This window comes from Molossus molossus, unplaced genomic scaffold (assembly GCF_014108415.1).
Source record: "Molossus molossus isolate mMolMol1 unplaced genomic scaffold, mMolMol1.p scaffold_m16_p_13, whole genome shotgun sequence".
Taxonomy (NCBI): Eukaryota; Metazoa; Chordata; class Mammalia; order Chiroptera; family Molossidae; genus Molossus; species Molossus molossus.
The window spans coordinates 60,729,798-60,752,911 of NW_023425348.1; the positions used below are offsets into that span (position 1 = coordinate 60,729,798).

General features: G+C 39.8%; 2 protein-coding genes across 7 annotated transcripts in view; one reads left to right on the forward strand and one right to left on the reverse strand.

Annotated features, from left to right (window-relative positions):
- Nucleotides 1-14,567, reverse strand: part of HPS5 (HPS5 biogenesis of lysosomal organelles complex 2 subunit 2) — a 40,425-nt gene extending 25,858 nt beyond the window's left edge. For 3 of the 6 annotated variants that reach the window (XM_036258648.1, XM_036258646.1, XM_036258649.1), the window contains exons 1-8: nt 14,437-14,567; nt 13,442-13,605; nt 11,131-11,241; nt 10,894-10,958; nt 10,238-10,430; nt 8,208-8,341; nt 4,350-4,562; nt 3,697-3,768 (exon numbers count right to left, since the gene is read on the reverse strand). In XM_036258648.1, coding sequence (XP_036114541.1) covers nt 3,697-3,768; nt 4,350-4,562; nt 8,208-8,341; nt 10,238-10,430; nt 10,894-10,958; nt 11,131-11,241; nt 13,442-13,549 — 896 coding nt within the window. In that variant the 5' untranslated portion in view covers nt 13,550-13,605; nt 14,437-14,567. Of the gene's footprint in view, nt 1-3,696; nt 3,769-4,349; nt 4,597-8,207; nt 8,342-10,237; nt 10,431-10,893; nt 10,959-11,130; nt 11,242-13,441; nt 13,606-14,436 lie in introns of those variants that run through there. The other 3 variants (XM_036258647.1, XM_036258650.1, XM_036258652.1) reach the window with 3 other exon arrangements.
- Nucleotides 14,568-20,085: 5,518 nt separating this feature from the next.
- Nucleotides 20,086-23,114, forward strand: part of GTF2H1 (general transcription factor IIH subunit 1) — a 45,489-nt gene continuing 42,460 nt past the window's right edge. The window contains exon 1 of the mRNA XM_036259152.1: nt 20,086-20,230. The gene's annotated coding sequence lies outside the window, so the exon portion shown is untranslated. The remainder of the gene's footprint in view (nt 20,231-23,114) is intronic.

The following is a 23,114-nucleotide window of genomic DNA, read 5'->3' on the forward strand; positions in this document are numbered from 1 at the left end:
TCTGCTTATATTACCTAACTCTATAGCAATTCATCAAGATATATTATCCCTATTTTATTTATTTATTTATTTAATCTGAAGTGCAGAAACATGAAAATATATGCCCAAGACCATTCAGCATGAATGCAAGAGAGTCAGAATTTATACCAAAAACTGTCTGGCTCCAAAACCTAGTCTTTTTACTCTATGCCTCACAAAATCTACTTCTCTTACTTATCCTTGTCCACCCACCCACTGTTATCTGAAACCTTGATTATTCCACTTAACTGCATTCTCAAAAAGTCATAGACATCCTAACTGTCAAATCCAATAACCTTTCTTGATCCCTAAGCAGCTAACCCTGCTGGCTATTCCTCCTTTCCTGAATCTCGCCTCCCTGGACTCTGGGACACTGCACTTTCTTGGTCGATCTTCCTTTCCCATTCCAGCTCTGGTACTTTTCATCTCTGCTCATCTCTTTCTATACTCCTTTGCTCATATATCCTTTGCTCTCAAGACCGCTACTATTTTTTATACGCCACTGGAATATCTAATTCTTGCCCCTCACCAGGGCATTCCCCAACTTACAATGTTCTCATTCTAGCCACCTCCCAAGGATCAGCAGAAACTGTATTCACCTCTGAAATCCATTTCTGATGGCTCACTGCAATCACTTTTCCTCCTATAACCAACCCATCTCTTGTCAACCCTGCTTACATGGCACTTAATCACAACTCTTATTTTTTTTTTATTCTTGTTAAACTTTTTGTAGAAATAAACCATTGCCGGTTGAGCATCGATCCCATGCATCAAGAGGTCGCTGATTCGATTCCTGGTCAGGCAACATGCCCAGGTTGTGGGCCCGATCCCTAGTGGGGGACATGCAGGAGGCGGCCACTCGATGTTCTCTCTCAGCGATATTTTTATCTCTCTCTCTCCTTCTCCCTTCCTCTCTCTAAAACCAATAAAGAAAAAAAAAAACAAGAAAAAAATAAACCACTGCTCTCCAACAAAATATAATCTTGAGAACAGGGACCTTTTTTTTTAATGCGCCCAAGAGTACTAAAAATGGTACCATGCAGCAATGAAACTAAGAGTGATATTTAACACAAATAGTAAGCATTTTGCCAATATAAGACCCAGATCATGTGATAAAATAATCTTTGTCACAAAGATGAAAAGATATGGCCAGGATCCTAGTCCAAAGTAATAAAATTAGAAGGTTGCCTTCAGGAACCAAAGGAGAACAAAATGAGAGACCAGAGGATCCCTGAGTAAAGAGATACAGGATCATGATTTTGATACTAAACTTGATATTCAGCTTGGAAAGATTCCTTAGGAATGGCAACCTAGATTAGATTGGGGGGGGGGGTTAGGTAATAGATAGGAGCTGATACTCTGTAATTTGTATACCCCTTCATTGATAATAAACAGACTGAGACACAAGCTTAATCACATTGTTTAACAAGGGAAAGCAATACCAGCGTATACAAAAACAAAGTATATAAATTTGCTTTCTTGTGGGATTGTGGGTGAAACAGTAAAGGTTACCACAAAACACAAGTGAACAGGTAGAAAATAATAAACAGAAACAAAAGCCTTCCTACTCATGGTTTCTCAAAAATATCTTTGTTGAATTCTTAAATTCAGCTATTATTTGAAAGCCCTGTATGGGCTAGCGCTGCACCCATAGTAAAGGAACTGACAACATGGTACTGGGATGGACATCTGTAGCACAGTAAAATAGGGGTGGTGATGAAGAAGTGAACAAGGTATGACAACAGTACACAGGGATAAATGCCTAGTCTAAGCTGCATTAGCAGCCAGCAAAGGCTTCCACATTAATTATTGTTTATACTGAGGAGGAGGCAGAGCCAGATCACAGAGGGCTTTGTTTGTTATGGCAGAAAATGTAACAGAAGCTTTAAATAGCTTTAACTCTAAGGAATAATAGCTCTACCAGGAACCAAGATGACTGTGGCCTCGCCATTAGAAAACATGCTTTGAGGTAAGGGACTTCCCCATATCCCACATATCACACTATAGTCCACAAATACTTATTAAGTGTCTATATATTCCAGGCACTATACCAAGCTCTGAGAATAAAATAGTGAATAAAATAGACATGGTGCCCTCACGGAGTTTACTGTGTAGGAATAAGATAGGCATAAATACTGCATGAATATGTAATTTTAAACTGGGATAAGTGCCATAAAGAAAGAGTTTTTAGTATGTTTCATCCAATTATGGGCAAAAATAATAGTTGTCTTTCTCCAGTAACTTCCAGGATGCATTACGGATTTATGAAAGTGTTAGACTGTTTACAGTTTACTTTTAAATACTTCAGTGTAGGTAATGAGACATATACATACATTAGTTAGGGGTGATTAGTTAACATTTCAAGTGTTTAAAAAAATTACATCTGAGCACCCTTTGAAAAAACCCATTCAGGATTCCACACTCCAGATTACCTATAAGCAGCTCTAAGTAACATTCTCTGATTCTGCAGTAGAGATCTTACGCATTAGCCAAATAATTTTCCACTGTTGAAATAAGTTGAGTTATAGGCACACAGACTGTCTGGCAATCATTTTGGCATTCCCATGCTTGCAGAATAAGGTGTAAGAACTGGCAAGCCCAGCAGCTGACAACCTTTAGTGGCACTCTGTGCTGCCACTTAATAGTGGACTTCTGCATCGAATCCAACCAGAAGGCTAACTGAACCCTGATACTGAAATATGACCAGCCCTGGCCAGGTGGCTCAGTTGGTTGGAGCGCCATCCTATACACCAGAAGGTAGTGGGTTTCATTTCCGGCCAGGGCACACACCTAGGTTTTAGCTTGGATCCCTGGTCAGGGCAGGTACAGGAGGCAATTGATCCATGTTTCTCTCTCACAATGATGTTTCTTCTCTCTCTCTCTCTCTCTCAAAATCAATAACATATCCTCAGGTGAGGATGAAAAAAAAGATAAATATATATATATGGCTGAATCTACCTCAGGCAGATTTTTTATGCAAGGTGCTTGTCAGAGTACCTCAAGGACAGAAAGCCAAAATTTACCCAAGCTTAGAAGAACAAGTTCCACAACTCCTTTTGTCCCTGCCTGCTAAAAAACATATGAATGTGCAGCAGACTTCAGACTGAGACTTGCTTTCACTGTAACATTCCACTAAATAGGAAAGGTTATGAAAAATGAGTACCTGTACCTCTTAGATCTAATTATCAGAAGTTCCCTTGCAATTATTAACTGTCCAATTAGTTTAGGTTAGTTCAAAACAGAAAATGAAGCATATTTATATTATCTTTTCATTCCTCTTATATACAGACACTTCACATAACAGTCATTTCCTAATTTTCTAAAAATAACTTAACACAAAGACAATCTTAAAAAGATAACTGCCCCTGGTGAGGTGGCTCAGTTAGCTGGAACATTGTCCCATACATCAAAAGGCTGTGGGTTCAATTCCTGGTCAGGGCACATACGTAGGGTGTGGTTGGATCTCCAGTTGGGGCGCTTATAGGAGGCAACCAATCAATGTTTCTCTCTCACATTAATATTTCTCTCCCCACTCCTAAAAATAATCAATAAAAAAACATATCCTCAGGTGAGAATTTAAAAAAAAAATTTTTTTAAAGATAACTGCCCCTGAACAAGAAACAAAGAGAAATAGTTAAGTGTTCATTTTGGTTTTAAGGATGAAAGGGAGAAACTTACCTAAGATGCAAGAGTTTGGGGAAAGACAAAGACTGAGAGGATCCAACTGTATGATCATACTGAGGTTCTGATCTAAAAAGTAAATACATCTGTTAATGATTTTATCGCAATATAAAAGTGTGCTTTTTCCTATATATAAAAAAAAAAAATGCCTCCAAACAAACCCAAAAGCCTAACTGCATCTGCTCTTATTGAATTTGTTTTAACTCATATGAAAGATAATTGATGAAAGACTTAGATTTTTCTGAATCTTTTAATAAAAATCCTACTTCAGCCCTGGTCAGTTTGGCTCTGTAATTAGAGTGCTGGCCTAAGGACCAAAGAGTCTATGGTTCCATTCCTAGTCAAGGGCAAGTACCTTGGTTGCTGGTTCAATCCCTGGCCCTGACCCTGGTCAGGGTCATGTGGGGGGCAATCAATCAATGTGTCTCTCTCACATAGATGTTTCTCTCTCTCCGTCCCTCCCTCCTATTCTATCTGAAAATCAATGGAGAAATATCCTCGGGTGAGGATTTAAAAAAAATATATCCTACTTCACTCTTAAAAGGTATAATAAAATCTTTAACACATATAGAATGTCAGACTCTTCAACCTAACCCCACCATGAAAGTTCCTCAAATACTCCCTACCAGCCATACAAATCATGACCTTACCTTAGAGTAATCACAGGAAGAGGTGGTGATGAGAGGAGTTTCTTGAACTGATGTGTACTTATAACTTCCCCATCAAAGTTCACTTCCCACATCCTGGAGCCAGGACGAGCACAATATATTAGCGGTTGCTGGCCCACAGAACATCTTCCAGGGAAGAAACAAGCACCATATTCTCCATCTCTTTCCTTGTTTCCAATTTTCCAAAATTTTTCTCTAATACCCAAAAAGGAAGAGAAAGCATGTTTACCTACAAAAAAGTCAAAAACAATGGCACTACAAATCAGCATGGCCATGGTAATCCCACCCACAATGTCCTCTCATTATTCACATTAGCAATATACTACTGGAAAGAACAAAATGGAGAGGTCAAAACAGGGTTCTAGCTCTGATTGCCATTAACTCTTTCTGTGACAGGAAGTAAACTGTTTCTCATAAGTTTTTGATCCACAGAATGAGGGGCTCAGAGTTAATGTGAAGGTCCCTTTCTTTAAAAAATGAGTGCTATCCAACCATTTCATACATCTGTGAATCCTACTGATTGCTTCCCAAATCACCTTATTCTTTGGCCACTCCATGGAACAGCTAGCTAATCTACCTCTCCAGCCCTGTCTCCAAGCCACTCCTCTGTCACAAACACCCAATAAAGTCCTCACTCTTTCCTAAAAACGCTAAGTCCTTCTGAAACTGTACCTTGGAACATTCTGTTCCCTCACATGAGCTATATATATAAAAGAACCTAGGACACTGCCTGAGAACATGCGAGGTAATAATGAGGAGGATGTGTCCCTTCCTAAGAACTCCTTTTCTAACTCTTCATGACTTAGCTCCATCATTCTTCCTCTGAGATTCCGACTCCCATAATCTGAATTACATGCTTCTCATGCTGTTTTCATAGCACTTACCATATTATATATGGCAATTGTGTCTATCTGAACAGATGATTACTATCTACAAGACAAAGGCCATTTCTTAGTCCTCTTTAGTTGAATCCCCAATATATAGCATAGCATCTGCCCACAGAAAGCCCTTAATGCAGTGTAGTGCTCTATATACTCAAACACTTTTTTTAGCTGTAAAGTTGTTGGCTTTAATTTGTCATTGGATGAAAATACTCGATCCTTTTTATTGGAGAATGATCTAATACGCTCTCTAGTGTGAATTTACTATGTGACCTTAGATATTCAATAAATAACCCTGTACTTATTTCCTTCACGAATAAAATATAACATCGGCTTTATTCTCAGAATGTGAATGTAAAAGTACTTTGAAATGTGCAATATAGGAAGTTATGACTTTATTACATATATTCCTTATTTAGGAAATAAAATATATTTCTTGCTTTTTGTAAATCCTCTGTAATGCGTAATACTAAGAATCCAGAGTAGAATAAATGTTTGTTGAGTGAACAAATACAGTCAACTCATTTGTTAACTCATTAATCTTATTTTCTCCATTTTAAACAATATGTGACAGGCACAAGGCTAAGTACTTCATAACATTACCTCAGTTAATCCTGAAAAGTATCTCTACATTCTGGAAGGGGAAAGTGATATTTGGCAAGGTTTAAAAAGTGTCAGAAACAGAATATGAAATCATATTGTCAGGCTCCATTATCCAATGTTCTCTGTGCTACATCAGAGCTCTGTTTTCTCTTATTATATTCCCTCCTGGAATCTACTTTATTCATTAACAATACCGACAGAAAGTAGACAGTGGCTGGCAGGAGAAGCCAATTCATATCTATCACTTCTGTTAGTTATTAGAAGCTTTAGTCTAAAATGAAAATGTTGTTTGTTGGGAGGGAATATAGATAAACATAAATAAAAAATTTTAAACATGAGTAAGTTTTTAAAATATGATACTATCCATGTCCTCCAAAATTGAATTCCAGCTTACAGAAAGTAGGCATTTCTAAAATATGTTATTTTAGCAGTAGGTTCTATGTTATTCTATTCTCATAACCAACTCTGGCCACAACCCTGTAAAAAGGGAAAATAATGATTAGCAACTCTATTGCAGAGGAAAAAATAAACCTCCACTTATTTAGCTTTTAATTTTAATAAGTCTTTCATATATATCATTTCATCAGATCCTCAAAACAACCCTAATAAGATGTTTTCAGTTCAGTGTTTTGACCACTTATTAGAATTTCAGTCAAATTTCTGAATTGGGCCATTTGGTAAACTTGAAAACCTACAGATGAAAATAGTTAAGAACTTAGTAAAACTAACAAATATTTTACCAAAATCTCAAAGGTGAGTTAATGGCCAAAGGTCCAATATCAAAGAATGTATTAGAGGTAACTGAGGTAACAGGAAGGGCACCGAATCAAGAAAAATTAAAGGGTGACACAAGAGGACCTCCAGTTCTGTAAGTCTAACTTTATCACTGAACTACAGTCTGAAATAAGTCAGAAGCAAGTGCATCATCCTTTCTACTGACTGCATGTAAACTGACCATTTGTATCTCAAAGCCTTGCCTCTCTGCTGTCCAGCTAGGTTCTCTGATACCAGACACCTACCATCTGCTATAACTGGCCTCCTTCCCAAGTGCCTTTCTCATCTCAAGAAAAAAGCAAAACATCTCTCTTCATCCTTTCATCTACCATCCCTGACAGTCAGCACACATTTCTTCAAACCCTTTGGAATAAACAGTCTCCTGCTTTCTCAAATAGCAGTTTCCTGAGATACATGAACCCCTGGAAATAAAGACTTTCCAAGACTAGATAGTTCTAAGGTAATCAATTTCCAAACCCTGATTTTCTATATGTACACTTTCTTAAAATGATCTGAGAACCCATCTACTTAATTAGTGTGACATTTAAGGCTGTTGCTCCCAGTGTGGTGCCAATTTAACATCTTGATCTCCCACAACGCCCCTACTCAAGCCAGATTGGCAGGTTCTATGCTGATCTTTCTCACTTTTCTCCCAAACGTCTATTCCTTCCTGCTAGATCACCCCCTGCATCTCTTCCTGCAAACTTCACCTACCAAAAATCCTCATCAAAATTACTGAAGCTGACTAGTGGATTCATGGGGGTTAATTATACAATTCTCTCTTCTTTCATGTATGTTCAAAATTCTCCCAAAAATATTTTTAAAAGAGGGAAAGTCCTAAGGAATACAGGGTTGAAAATTTTCCTGCAGTGGGAATGGCACAAGAACTTCAGTGATACATAATATTCATTTCAAGCTGATTCCTATTCTATTCTGGTATTTTAGCTACTTCTACTATACTCCTTTGACATTCACTGGACCTTTGGCTCTACCTTTGAGATTTTGGTAAAATGTTTGTCGGCTTCACAATGTCTTAATTATTGTTCATCTAATTTTACTCTTTAATTCCATTAAATACACAATGAATTGCCTGGCTGGGTAGTTCAGCCGGGTAGTTCAGCGTTGTCCCATACACCAAAAGGTTATGGGTTCAATTCCTGGTCAGGGTGTGGGAAGCAACCAATCGATGTTTCTCTTTCACATCAATGTCTCTCTCTCTACTCCTCCCTTCCTCTATCTAAAATCAATAAAAAGAAATTTTAAAAGAAACAACAAATTTAAACAACAACAAATTCAATTAAGCAAGCCTTCCTGATTCCCCATATTAAACAGGCCTTTACTTGGCCTTCCTTCATGGCATTTAGACCATGCTCCACATAGTGTTAATATATTTGTATCAGTCACCCACTGAACTGTCTCAGTATCCTCTACCTCTTCTCTATTCTCTAACATCAACTTGCACACAGCTGGTTCCTTATTAATATCTGTATAATTAAATTGAAGGGTTTGGGCTAGATGATTTCGAAGTCTCTTCCAGTTCTAAAATTCTGCATATCCTATGACACATGGTTGGTCAATATACCTCTCAGTGTCACACAAGAAGGATCGCGTGAGTGAAGATATAAGTAGTCTTCCATCCAAATAATCTAACTGGACGACACAGGAGTCAACTGTTGTTATTGTCTGAACAGGAAACATTACAAAGGTAGCAGTTGCCTAAAAGGAACATGAGAAGGAAAAAAAGTTTATTTATTATTACATATACATATAATTTCTTTCTCTACCTTTTAAATGAAAATGTCTTGGATAGCAAAATAAAAACTTTTAGCGGGCCAAATTTAATTTGCCTGTTGGGATATCAAAGTTATGTGAAATAATTTGGTACACAATTGCAAAAGAGAATTCTTAAGGCTCTGTTTATAATGATCTAATCTTAGATGCTGGAATAAAAAGGATGAAGTTTTCAAATATGTAAGGGAATTTTTCACCTGTAGACAGTACTTCTCCCTTTGGAAGAAAGACATGCATTAGGCCTGTACTGTGTTGGGTTCCAACTGTACTTTGGGTCAAAAATATAAGGAATCAAGTGATAACTTGCATGGATCATCATGACCAAACCAGAAGAATATTGTGATATGTTAATTAAAATAAAGTAATTTAGACAATGATAGTTAGATCTCCTCTTTCCTGCCAGGATCCTACATGGAAATAAGCCAACGAAAAGAGAAGTTCTCCACTTCCAATATAATAACCTTTGAAGGAGAAAGAGTGTGAAGCTGGCTGAATGACAAACTAGAGTATTCTGGTACAGTAACCTGAGACTCAACCCTTCCATTCCAACAATAACTCCGACAGGAAGCCTGGGAGCCTACATAGCTGAGCACAATCCAGGAGGTGCCTTTAAGATTCCATTCACATGCCTGGCCAGTGTGGCTCAGTGGATTGAGCGTTGGCCCATGGACTGCGAGGTCCTGGTTCAAATCCAGGTCAGGGCACATGCCCAGGTTGCAGGCTCAATCCCCAGTGGAGAGTATGCAGGAAGCAGCAGATCGATGTTTCTCTCTCCCATCAATGTTTCTATCTCTCTCTCCTGTCCTCTCTCTAAAAAAAGTCATTAAAAACAGATTTATAAAGATTCCATTCACAGCCCTGGCCGGTTTTCTCAGTGGTTAGAGCACTGGCCTAGGCACCAAAGGGTTGAGGGTTCGATTCCCAGTCAAGGCCATGTACCTGGGTTGCAGGTTTAATACCCCACCCCGCTGGGGCAGGTGAGGGAGACAACCAATCAATGTGTGTGTGTGTCTGTCTCTTCCCTCCCCACCCTCACTGGCCCTTTCCACTTTCTCTGAAAATCAATGGGAAAAATAACCTCCGGTGAGGATTAACAACAATAAAAAAAAGATTCCATTCTTCTGAGAATATATACCTAGACCCATGAATTTCTTCTACCTTACAAAGGAGCCTGGGCAATTTCTTCTACCTTACAAAGATATCATTTCTATTTGGCATTTTATTCACACAACTAATAAATAGGCATCTTTCTTAATAGCCTATTATTAAAGAATGCTTTACTGCCCTGGCCGGTTTGGCTCAGCGGTTAGAGCATTGGCCTGAGGTCTGGAGAGACCCGGGTTCGGTTCCCGCTAAGGGCACGTACCTTGGTTGCAGTTTGTCCCCGGCCCTGGTTGGGTCATGTGGGTGGCGACCACTCGATGTGTCCCTTTCATGTCGATGTTTCTCTCTCTCTCTCTCTCTCTCCCCCTCCCACTCTATCTGAACAAAATATCGAAAAAATGTCCTCGGGTGAGGATAAAAAAAAAAAAAAAGAATGCTTTACTTAAGTTAGCTATACAGATAAATTATGGAGTACTATAACAGACAAAGTGTAAACTACTGAAGTTAACCCACAGAAGCCATTCCCCATCAGTATCAAGCTAACCTAGCCTCCCATACGTACCACATACAAACAAGTCTCCTCAAAATTAGTATTCTGGGCTCTAGATCAGTCTCTCAAGAAATTCGGCAGATAAAATTGTGTCCTTCATTTGAAATACTCTGAGACAACACCTTTCATCTCACCCACATACACAAAAAAACCGGACTGGTTCTCACCTTTGCTTGTTTAGAAGTGTTGAGTTTGATGGCTGAAACTTTTCCCATATGATCACCTACAAAAACTCTAAGAATCGCTGTATCCCAACAGAGAGCTGTAACTTTTCGGCCCTTGTGTTCGGAAGACGCATGAATTCGTTCTGGTTTGCCACGACGCTCTTGATTTAATTCCCAAACAACTACAAGACCTTGACTGCAAGAATTGAGTCACAGAGCAAATTTTTGGCAATGGTGAAAAAGGTACAACTGTATCACAGTATCAACTACATTAAACATATATGTAAACTAGTTCTTCAGAAAAGAGGAAACAGAAAGTCAAGGTATTAATTTCCTTGCATTAGTCCACCAATCTAGCATGACAGAATTTAGATGTCCTAAATTATCTGTTACCCTTCTCTTTTAAAGCCACTGAAATGTTGTTGCCTGACATTAGCATTTTCCACAAACACTGGTGCAACCAACTGTCCTTCCTGGTTTGCTGGGGTTTGACAGGTTTCCCGGGGTCTGAGAGGTTTCCCAGGACACAGGACATTCAGTGCTAAAAACTGGGATAGTCCTAGGCAATTCGGGATAGTTGGTCACCCTAACACACAGCTACATTTGTTCATTTGAAATGCATTTGGACAAGGTCAGATACTTTTAAAACAGTTTCTCACCTGGTAGCTACAGCAACATAATCATCATCATGTGAACAACAGGCAACCTGAGAAATTGCACCTTCCTAAAGCACAAAAAGGAAACATTTTAGGCAGCTTCTCCAAAATGGTATATATATTTACTTTTAAATCTCAAGTTTTACATTTTTTAAAATTCCAAATGATTCTTTATAATGGAGAAATTGGCATTTCTGAAAGATATGCCGAATGATACGACAGGGCTACCCTTAATCTTACCCTGTGTGAAAGAAAGAGCCTGTGCTTCCAGCCTTCTTTTTGAATGAGGTTGAGACCTCCTCCTGAACTGCCCAAAGCCAACCATTTCCGAGACACAGCTATGCTCGTACACTAAAAACATGTAAACAGACAAGTGTGAGATCACCAGTCATTTAATCAAATAAAACTACCCACTGGAAATAAATACTGAGAATCTGGGTACCAGGTTCCTCCCACATACCATCCCCTTCCCAGTTGGACACCACATAATGGCATTCATGCTCTCTCCTTCTAGTATACTGAAAAATACAGATGAAAAAACATTTTGGCTTTAAATTGTTAACTGAATCTCAAAATGGCTGAATGGGCTCAATTATATAAATGAGTAATTTTCCCTTGGCAAAAGCCAGTTACTAAACCATTCATCTTTTGTGTACTTTAGTTTGGTCGTTCCAATGTTGACCACAATGATGGAGGATCAAGTAAGTCTCCAGGGCATACATCAACCACTTTAATCATTTGCTCACTTAAATAATTTCTCGTTTGTATAATCAGCACAAAACACCCAAAGCTTTTAGAGCAAATGAGACTGCAATGGGCAGGTGAAGGTCACTGTACTGTCTCCCCAAACCCTCAACCTGATTATTCCTCTTCCTTATACCAGAGAAAGTAGTGGCCATACTGTGCCCGTGGTAAAAATTGTTGCTTGGCTGACACCCCAACCCTCTTAAACCTTGCTGCTCTCTACCACAGAAGCTAGAAAACCTAAATATTCACTTACCCAGGTTCTCTTGCAGTTATAGGGAGCAACATGGCTCAAATCCAGCTATTAAACTAAGATGGTGAGGCTTCTTGGAAAGCTCTACCTTCCAAGATAAAAGGCAGAGCCCAAAAAAAAGGAAGCCTTTACCATTGGCCCCCCTTTTCTTGCTGGAGATACTAATGGCACATCAAGATTGGAACCAGGATACTTACCTTGCAATTATGACTAACAACCAATATATGGATGATGGCAAAACAAGAAGATGGAGACACTGGGTCCTCAGGGAAATCACTGGGCCATAACACAAAACCGAGAAATACTAACCTCCGACAAGGTTAATAACACCTTAAATGCTTAAGCCATTGTTGGTAAGGCATTCTGTAAAGCAGCTAAAAAAATATCTGGGCCCTGGCCGGTTTTGCTTAGTGGTTAGAGCGTTGGCCCACAGACCAGAGAGTCCTGGGTTCAGTTCCCACTAGGGGCACGTGACTTGGTTGTAGTTTGTTCCCAGCCCCGATTGGGGTTGTGTGGGTGGCGACCACTCGATGTGTCTCTCTCACGTCAATGTTTCTTTCTATCTATCTCTTCCTTCCTCTCTCCCTCCCCCTCTATCTAAAGAAAAATGAAAAAAAAAGAAATCTGGTATCAATCCTTATCATTGTTACTCATATTACTTTGCCTATTACTTCCTATTCTCCCTATGCTCAGAGGCTAGAATGGTACTTTGGGTGAGAGCAAAAGTGTAAAAATAAAATTATTTTAAAATTGGTTATGAGCCTTGGATAGTTGCTCAGTGGTTAGAGCATCAGCCTGCGGACCAGTGAGTTGCAGGTTCGATTCCAGTCAAGGGCATGTACCTCGGTTGTGGTTCGTCCCTGGCCCTGGTGGGGGTCGTGTGGGAGGCAACCACTTGATGTGTCCCTCTCATGAAGATGTTTCAGTCTCTCTCCCCCTCCTCTCTCTGCTCTCTCTCTCCCTCCTCCATCCCTCCCACTCTATTTGAAGATGAATAGAAAAAAAAAATACCCTCAGTGAGGACTGGGGGAAAAAAAAAATTGGTTATGAGACTTGTTCTTCACCATGTGATCCCTGACTTTATCAAAAGAACTCAGTATTTGAGGGGAGTACATAAAGACAATAACTTTTGCTCTGTTCCCTAAAATGGAGTGTGAATCAAACTTTTTGTTTTGGAATAAGCTTAGTTTAACAGCAGATGTTCATGTTGCTCAAAAGCTAATGTTGCTTAAAACTCATTTATACTATTTTCAATCAATAAATTACTCAAATACATTACTTTCTGAGATAAGACAGAAAGATTACTGAGAAGGGAAAAAAATTCAGCAATCAATATTATGGTTTCTAAGGCTAGGAAAGAATTCAAATGATAGCTCAAAAAATAAACCAAGAAACAGCTATGAACATGCTACATAGAAGGTAGTACTCAATACTAGCAAAGATAATACTCAAGTTTCCATAACACACAAAGAACTAGAGGGCAGGGGGCACATGTAACAGAGAACACACAAATATATGAATATGGACGTGAATCATTCATATCAAGAAATTTACCTTTAGACGACTAGAGTCCAGCCTTAGGGCTGAAAGTAGTGGATCCAGAGACTCAAACTCGGCAAGAACATGGGTGTAGGACTCCGGTATCACTGGCACAAAAGTCATTTAGCTGTCAAGCTGAAACTATGTAGAGTGATAAGCACAGTATTCCTGAATTAAACCTGCAAAAATATAATTTAAGAAGCTAACCACTCATTCGACATGCATTTAATGTGGAGACCACTTAGAAGAAAGGGACAAGGATCCCTACTCTGGAGGTGCTCAGGTGGAAAGAAAACACGCATAGGTAACATGCAAACATCAGCTTGTAATGGCATCATTCCCTGACTCTAAATCTCCCAGAGAATCAAGTCTAGGTTCTCAAGGCCCTCCACAATCCTATCCCATTCTAGTTATCTAACAGCATGGGTAGGTAGAATGGACACTGCAGGATTTAAGAGAAAAATTGGTCAAGCTCCTCTATGGTAAAATAGCAACCCCAGTTGCATTTAAGTTGTAAATCATTTTCTCTCTTTAAGTATCTCTCATTAAAGGGCAATTTTCCGTAAAGGCCTCTATCTATAAACCCTTATCGGCAAATTCAATGGTTATCAGCCAACAATTTAATAGTGCTTAGAAGCAATAGGCCTCTGGATCTCTTTCTCCTGCCTATTAGGGGCTCAATAATGAATTAATGCACCTGCTGAATGAATGAATGCACTCACTAAGTAACTAAGAAATAAAGTGCAGGTAATTAGAGCTTGAAGAGGAATAAGGGGTTCAGTAAGAAGACTGATAGGAAGGTAGCAAATGCCAAATATCCAATGAGGACTTTGTAAACTAACACAAGAGTTCTTAACTGTTCAACAACTCTCAAATATATATTTTTGTCAAATTACATCAACTACCAAAATAGGAAATAAAAGAAAACATAAGAAAATTCTACCCATTCATTTTAACTTTTCTCAATCCTTTGTCACCTGCAAAATTAAAAATAAAAAGCAAATATTTACCCTGGCCGGGAAGCTAGTTGGTTGGAGGGTCGTCCTGATACTCCAAGGTTGTGAATTCAGTTCCCAGTAGGCACATACAAGAATCAACCAATGAAAGCATAAATGAGTGGAACAACAAATCAATGCTTCTCTCTCGTTCGGTCTCTCTCTTCCTCCTTTCTTCTCTCTCTAAAATGCATAAATAAAAAAATTTTTTAAAGAAACAATTTCTTGCCTAGCCAGTGTGGTTCAGTGGTTGAGCATCAACCCATGCACCAAGAGGTTGCCAGTTCAATTCCCAGTCAGGGCACAGCACATGCCCAGGCTGTGGACCAAATCCCCAGTGGGGGACAAGTAAGAGGCAGCCAATTGATGTTCTCTCTCAATGATGTTTCTATCTCTCTCTACCTCTCCTTTTCTCTCTCTCTCTCTAAAATCAATTAAAAAAATTTTTTAAAGAAACAATTTCTTATATTTGTTTTTAAATTATTTATACTTTGAGTTTTGTTTTTTCAGAAATATATAAATTCACTCATTTGTTTAGTCAACAAATGTACACCTAGCACCAACTATGTGCCAGGCATTGTTGTAGGTCCCAGAGACAACAAAAGAGGACAAAACAAAGTCCTAACACTCATGGAGCATATCTTCTAGTAACAAAACACATTCAAACTTAAGATATTTCTATTGCATACATGTAATATATTTCTAGCAATAAGTATCTAGCATCTGCCAGTAATACTGTTTTAATACAGCTTGACTTCTGCAAGGAGAACAGTGTTCTGAAAAGAGAAAAATTTCTAGGAGTCCTATACAGGCATACTTCAGAGATATTGGAGGTCTGGTTCCAGACCACCACAATAAAGTGAGTATAATAATAAAACAAGTCATAATCTTTTTGCTGGTGGAAGGGTTTGTCTTCAACTTAAAAAATAAAATAAAATCACAACATCTGTGGAGCGCAATAAAGTAAGGTACAATAAAAGGAGGTATATCTGTACTTACAATATTTGAGAATTCCTGACCTAAGAAAAATCTCATTTTTTTTCACTCATTCATTTTATTGAGTACCTAGTACAATGAGGAACAGCAGTGGGAACAAGACAAATATAATAATACCAGAAATCAATCACTTCAAATTCAAATAGGGAAAGCCTTGGCTGGTTTGCTCAGTGGTTAGAGCGTTGGCCTGCAGTCCGGAGAGACCCGGGTTTTGTTCCTGCTAAGGGCATGTACCTCGGTTGTACTTTGTCCCCGGCCCTGGTCTGGTTGGGTCGTGTGGGCGGCAACCACTTGATGTGTCCCTTTCATGTCGATGTGTCTCTCTTTCTTTCTCTCTCTCTCGATGTGTCTCTCTCTCTCTCCCTCCCTCCCTCCCTCCCACTCTATCTGAACAAAAAATGGAAAAATATCCTCGGTTAAGGATAAATAAATAAACTCAAATAGGGAAAAATAGAACAAATCATTCTCTCCCTCCCTCCCTCCTTCTCTCCCTCTCTCTCTCTCACACACACACACACCTCTCTCTCACAAGGAAAACATAAGCAAAGTGCTATGCTGGAAGTTAAAAGGACAGAGAGATCACATTGAGTTCAAAGGAACCACGGAAAACTTCCTAAGGGAAGTAGCACTGGGAGCTAAGTAGGCTTTTATCAGAAGAAAAAGGGTGAGGGTAGCAGGTTGGGCAATAATAAGCAAAGATATAAGTTTAGTCTGTGGTTGAAACACAGGATCCAAGCAATGGAATAATGAAAGATAAAGCTGAAATAGTAATTCGAACACAAATTACAAAACATTTTGAATCTCAAACCAAGGAACCTGAGCAAAATTTTAATTTGGAAGGCAACAGAAAGGTATTGAAGGATTTGGTTTTGGGTGATTACATAATTTCTATGAAGTCCTGTGGGCAGATACATGAGAATAAGGGTGGGTGGTGAGGAAGTAAAGATAAGGCTTTTCCAATAATGAAAGAAATCTGGTAGAAAGGAAAAAAAATTTCTTGACTTTCTGACCAGGCGAAACTCAAAATAGATCTCTAGATACTAGCTAAAAGAAAAGAATCTTAAGAATGAAAGGATATAAAGACACAAGAAAAAGTTAAAATCATAGTACAAGAATCTAAAGAAGAAAGGACTGACATTAAGACAACGGAGTCTATCCCTTCTACTTGTGATATGCAAACTCTGAGGTGGACAGGCCATTTGGTCTTGATCTTAGTGAAAAGAAAATGTCCTGGGAGTTATGATTTAATGGGGTAAAAAACCCATTTTGTTCTTAAGATTTAATGGAAATAAGAATGGAAAATAAATAGCATAAGCAATATTAATTCACAAGAGAAGATGCTGGGTGATAGTGTTAAGCCAAGTCCAAACTGATCCTTTTCTTTGTGCTTCCTCTCTCCATGAAATGACTCCTTTTTCTCCACATCTACTTATCCAAATGCACCCAGCCTTCCAGGCCCAAATATAAGTGCCACTTCCTAAAATTCTCAAGGTGGAAAAAGATTCAAAGCGCATACATCCCCCTAATTCAGAAATTAGTTTTACCCTGGATCTCTGAAAATCTTCAGCAGTAGAAAGGGAAGGCTTCCTCTCTTGAAGCTGCCCGTTCCACTTCTCCAGCTCTCTCTGTTATAAGGTCTTTTTTAAAATACTGGGTTGAAATCTGATCAGTTATAGCCTTTAACTAAGTATTCCTAACTGTAAATTCTAGTTTATGGGAGTAAGTTTACTCCTTCCAAAACAACCCTTTAGTCTTTGAAAAGTGTTATCAGGTCTTCTAAAAATTTAACATTCCCAGTTTTTCAATCATTCTTTACATGACAATTTCCCAGTTGCTCTCTGTTTTGGTCAACCTTCTACACAGGCATTTTAGTTTACCTGAAAATGGGTTGCCTCGAACTGAACATAATAATACACCTTTAATTGGATAACACAAAATAGAGTAGAAACCCTAACCTACTTGATCTGGACACTAAGTTTCTATATTACTACCTAAAATAGGATCAGATGTGTTATTTGTTTTTATCCTCACCCGAGGACATTTTTCCATTTTTGTTCAGACAGAGTGGGACGGAGAGAGAGAGAGAAAAACATCGATGTGAAAGGGACACACTGATTGGTTGCCTCCTGCATGACCCCAACCAGAGCTGGGATGAATTGCAACCAAGGTACGTGCCCTTGACCGAAATCGAACCCGAGACTCACTGGTCTGTGGGCCAACACTTTAACCACTGAGCCAAACCATCCAGGGCTCAGATGTGTTGTTGTTTTTTAAATTAATTTATTTATATATTTATTACAGAGAGAGAAAGGGAGGAGAGAGAGATGGAAACATCAATGAGAGAGAACATCAACTGGCCATCTCCTACATGTCCCCCACTGGGGGCCCAGCCCACAACCTGGGCATGTGCCCAGACACGGAATAGAGCCGGCAACCTCCTGGTGCATGGGTCAGACGCCCAACCACCGAGCCACACAGGCTGGACCTCAGATGTGTTTTTAAAATTGACATATCACACTTTGATTCAACAGAGCAAATGGTCAACTACAACTCAAAGACATTTTCACATAAAATGGCCAGTACCTAGATACAGTAGAACTGAGCTCAAATTGAAAGCTACTATTAATTAAATGTGACAATGGATGTAAAAAGTACCCAGAAATTAAAAAGCTCTGTACAGCCTGGCTGGTGTGGCTCTGTGGATTAAGCGTTGTCCCATGGACTGAGAGGTCCCACCAGGTTCCAGTCAGGGGACATGTCCAGGTTTCAGGCTTGATCCCCAGTAGGGGGTATGCAGGAGGCAGATGATGAATGTTTCTCTTACACGGATGTTTCTCTCTCTAAAAAAAAAAAAAAATCGATAAAAACATATTTTTAAAAATAATAATAAAATAAAAAGCTCTGTACAAACAAGAACTGTAGAGTGTGGGTAACTGTTAAAGTTGGATTTATGTGTATGTAGATGAGGGTTGATTAAATTATCCTATTTTATCGGTATTTGAAATTTTCCATAACAAATTTTTCAATACATACTTTTAAAAAAAAAGTGAGCCCTGGCCGGTTTGGTTCAGCAGTTATCGAGTGTTGGCCTGCGGTACAGAGAGATCCGGGTTCGGTTCCCGCTAAGGGCAGGTACCTCGGTTGCAGTTTGTCCCCGGCCCTGGTTGGGTCGTGCAGGTGGCAACCACTCGATGTGTCCCTTTCACATCGATGTTTCTCTCTCTCTCTCTCTCTCTCTCTTCCTCCCACTCTATCCAAACAAAAAATAAAAAAATGTGCTCGGGTGAGGATAAAAAAAAAAAAGTGAAAAAATAAAATAAACACAACTTCAACAGCTACCCTTTTACAGAACCTATGATCTCATCCCTTTTTACAGCTTCATCTTCCAACTTATCCTCTCTCCTATTCTCCAACTATACGGAACTATCTTTTGTTCCTTTCACTCTATAAACTTTCTATGTCTCCATGATTTTAATAAATGCCATTTCTTGAATCTCTCTCCATCTAACAAAAGCCTATCTGCAAATCTAAGTTTAAATATTTCTTAAATATTTCCTCTGTTAAGTCTGTCACACCTCCAGCCTAGAAAAAAACTAAGCAAACAGAAGGTCAATGAAACAAATTCTTGAGGGGTTTGCTTGCCCAAGGTCACAGAGGTCTTAAAAAATAGAGGTGAGATTTGAACCCACTTCTGCTGAGTCCAAAATCTAATCATCATTCCATTTCCCTGAATTACTTGGTGGTAACAACCTAGTAATAGGATCAAGAAAGTTTTCTTATCGCCCCAGTATTGTACTCACTTAACTAATGGACAAGTGTTTGCTGCTCACAACAAAGGCAAATCACAGCATTCTCTTTTCGCATTGGAGAGGAGGCAAAGAGAAGAAAGCGAAAGTTAAAGTTACTATGTGAAGGGAAAGTAGATTAAATCTTCCTACGCAAGAAATAATCTGAGAACTCTCCACCTCAAACGGAAATGGCGACTCATTCATGCATTCAAATATGCCTTGTACACACCAGAGACAGTCCCCACCTAGCTGAACTACAAACTTGAACAGCTACACTTTAACGCTGTATTCATGTCTTAAGAAGATTAGCCTCGGTAACCAATTTCCAAACCCAAGTTTCAGCCCCGCTCCACCTTTGCCAGGCCGGAAGGCCCCAATTTCCAAGCTCTACTGGCTGGGCGCCAGGACACTCACCGAGCATTTAAACCCGCACCGGAGCTGGTCTCTCCTTTCGCTCCTCCCCTCCCTGGCTACGTCATCCTGGAGCGCCCAGGACGCGGGGACAACGCTATTAACGGCAGTTCCTCGTCACGTGACGGGTCACGCCCCTGCTTGCGCGTGGTCCCTCCCCCTCAGGCCGCCATCGCAGTTACGCTCTCAGCGGCCTGCAGTCAGCGGGCTGCTGCCGGCCGAAGACAGCGCTGACCGGAACCGGAGGAACTCTAGGCCAAGGGGTGAGCCAGTCAGCATCCTGGGACCCTTCACCGCTTGAAGCCGGCGAAAGAAAAGGAAACAGGCGGGAACCGGCGGGGGAGGGAGGGAACAAGCGGAAGGTGTCATGGCGGCTGTGCTCTGGGGTCACGTGCCCCGCGGGCCCGCCTCGGTACTTCCGGTCACGTGTCCTCAGAGTTCTCGCAGCCAGCGATGGAGGCGAGACCCCCCAGTAACAGAGGCGGTGGCGGAGGCAGCGGCGGCGGCTACTGGGTTTCAGCCTCTTCCCGGCAGCGTCTGTAAGAAGCGCAGCGGAACTCGACCCGACCTATCCCACTTACTTACTCCCCGTCCAGGGCCATAGCTCTCACCTGGTAAGTTTAGACCGAAGAATGGAGATGGGTGGGTAGGTGAATTGCTGACAGGCCCGGGGGCCGCTGGACGGCGCGGATTCTGCCCCCTTTTCCTGTGTTCCTACAACTCCCAAGCTTGCATTCTTAGGAGCCCGTTATTCCGAATAGGGGCAGAAGCGACCTTTAATATACTTGTCTAGGGAAGCCTATCCCTATACTGGGAGCAGGGACCAGAAGATTCGCCCAGAGCCGGAATCAGACTTGGCTCATGAAATTGAAAGACAGGAGGCCTCTCGCAAAGGAGCCCTTCCCGTTAGGAATTGTGCTGTTGAGTCTGTCGGTTTCTGTAAGAGAAAAGGCTTTCACCTCAGTGTCTGCACACTTTTTGCTTTACCTGTCAATCCTACCGTTCTTAAAACAACACGTGTGCCAATCCACACCCTCCTCTCCCAGTTTTGTACTATGCCCGATTTGATTGTCTTAAAAATAGATCGCCAACACACGGAAATATATAATTATTGACTAAGAAGGTTTATCCAGTTGACTCTCAAATGCCTGTTTCAGGGTCTCCAAAATGGAGAGGAAAGAGATTTTTTTTAAGTAACGTTTTTCCCATTAAGAGATCCAGTTTTTAAACATACAAAAGCAAAGTGCTTTGAAATATACCTTTTGAAATATACCTTGCAGTAAGTATTGACTCCATAAAGGAGTGGAACAATTCCTTGCCATGAATTCTTACCAGGAATCTTAATATATAAAGCAAAGTCACAACTAGAACAAATGAAATGGAAATGTCACAGCAGAAGGGACAATAACCTGTAATAACTGGCTTATGGCTTACAGAATGACTGGGCTCTACAGAGAACTTTGTACTTTTTAGCAGACCTAAATCCCTCATTTGGAAAAGAGGAAGAGATGGTTTGGGGCCAGTAAACCTGTTCTGCTACCCTCACTAAGCCAACATTTACCAGTCAACAGATTGATGGGTAATACTGAGTCTCTTCTAGGTGATATTAAATACATATGGTAGTGCAAATGTAAAAAAAATAATCTATACAAATGCAAAGACAGCTTTTTAAAAATACTAGGAAGATTGGTGCAAAGAGATAATCAGTTAAAAGTAACGAACCAAATGATCAGTTCCAGTCAGTTATGACTGCTTCCTGTATGCACTGCCCTGGAGGCTTCTATCTTTACCCTACTGGTCTGTCTCTCCACCATTAGCCCTGCTTTTCTGTGCTGCTGGTTTTTTTCCCTACCATCAGAACGTTGCCTAGTGTACCTTCTGCTTTCCTAGCATTCTGACCACTTTGTACCTCATGGACACTGCTGCCAGCGGCGTCTTTGTGCCCTTTCTTCTGTTTCTTTCCTGCCTTCAGTGTGGCAGTGTCAAACATCCAATAGACCCGCATTTCCCCATTTTGGTTACCAACTGATTGTTCTCTCAATTTTGGTATTGTACTGATCTCAGCATGCAGTATTTATGAGTGAATATGAGCATGCCTTTCCTCCATCTTAGTTTCTGTCACATTTTCCTCCTGCCTGCACTGTTGTAAGATATAAAAAAGTGCTTAGTCTTAAAATTGCTACATCAGTTATTCCATCTTAATATTTTCTTTGTGTGTGTAACTGTCCTTAAAACAGTACATTTGGTCACTTTTTACATACTTTTCAAGGTCTTATTTCCTGTAATGCTGAAGTGTTAAAAAAAAATGTGGATTGCCTAATATCTGCCATTTTGTATGCTGGCAGATAACAGCAGCTCTTCTTTTAGAGAGTAATGAGTTTATATTTCACTTATTTCTCTCTCTCTTTTTTTTTTTTTTTGGCCCCATTTACCTCTGCATATTGGAAAATGGGATGTAGGTAAAGGAAATGCAGAGATGTGGTAATGGTAATTTAAAGATTTCTGCTGAATAGTTTCAAATTCTTCCTGTCCCTGTTTCCTTATAAGCCAGTTATTGGAATCTATGAAGAATGGTCCTCTAATCTGTGAGTAAAAAGCTATAGTGCTTCCTGAATTTAGCCGAAGATGTATGTGTAAAGATTTCTCGTGTCTTACCAAGATTGTATAACCTTTTAATAACAAAGATCTTTAGTAGGTATCATAGCTATTTATTGAACTCTTCATATATCCCAAAATAAGCTGCTGGGTGCTATGTTGCACTGAACACAATACATGTAGCCTCTGTCCTTTCTGAAGCTTGCAGCCTGTCGGGGGAAACAGACATTAAAGGAATTATTTTAAAAATTAATTACAGTTGTGGTAAGTGCTATAAAGAGAACAGGAGACCTTGCCTAGTAACTTTGAAGCTTAGAGTAGGAAAAAATGAGTAAAAGTTAGTTAATGGGAAGGGAGGAGAATGTGCAAAGGCTCAGAACAAGGCATGTACATGTAGCTTCAGGCAAATAAATATTTAACACAAATGAGTTACTGCCTTTACTGGATGATCTTGCTATTTAAAGAAGTCTTGTGGCAGAGTATTTCATAAAGTAAATAATCTTTTAAGTAAAGCCAGATCTTCATCAAGTCAATTTGTTCAAATGTAACTACACCAATATTTTTTGTAAATTAAATATTCTGTAGCTCTTACAGAGGTTTACCAGGATTTGCTACCCAAAGAACCACCCTCAAGAAAAATCTAGAAATCAAAAGTTATTGTAGGATACTCCTACTGGTTCTATTTATTAGACGTCCTAAAACTTGCCTGGCAGCTATGGCTCAATGGATTGAGTGTCATCCCATGGACTGAGAGGTCCGGGTTCCAATCCCAGTCAGTACACGTGCCTGAATTTCGGGCTCCATCCCTGGTTGGCCAATGGATGTTTCTCACATTAATGTTTCTCTCTGTCTCCCTTCCTCTGTCTCTAAAAAATTGATAAAAAATATATTTAAAAAATAAAT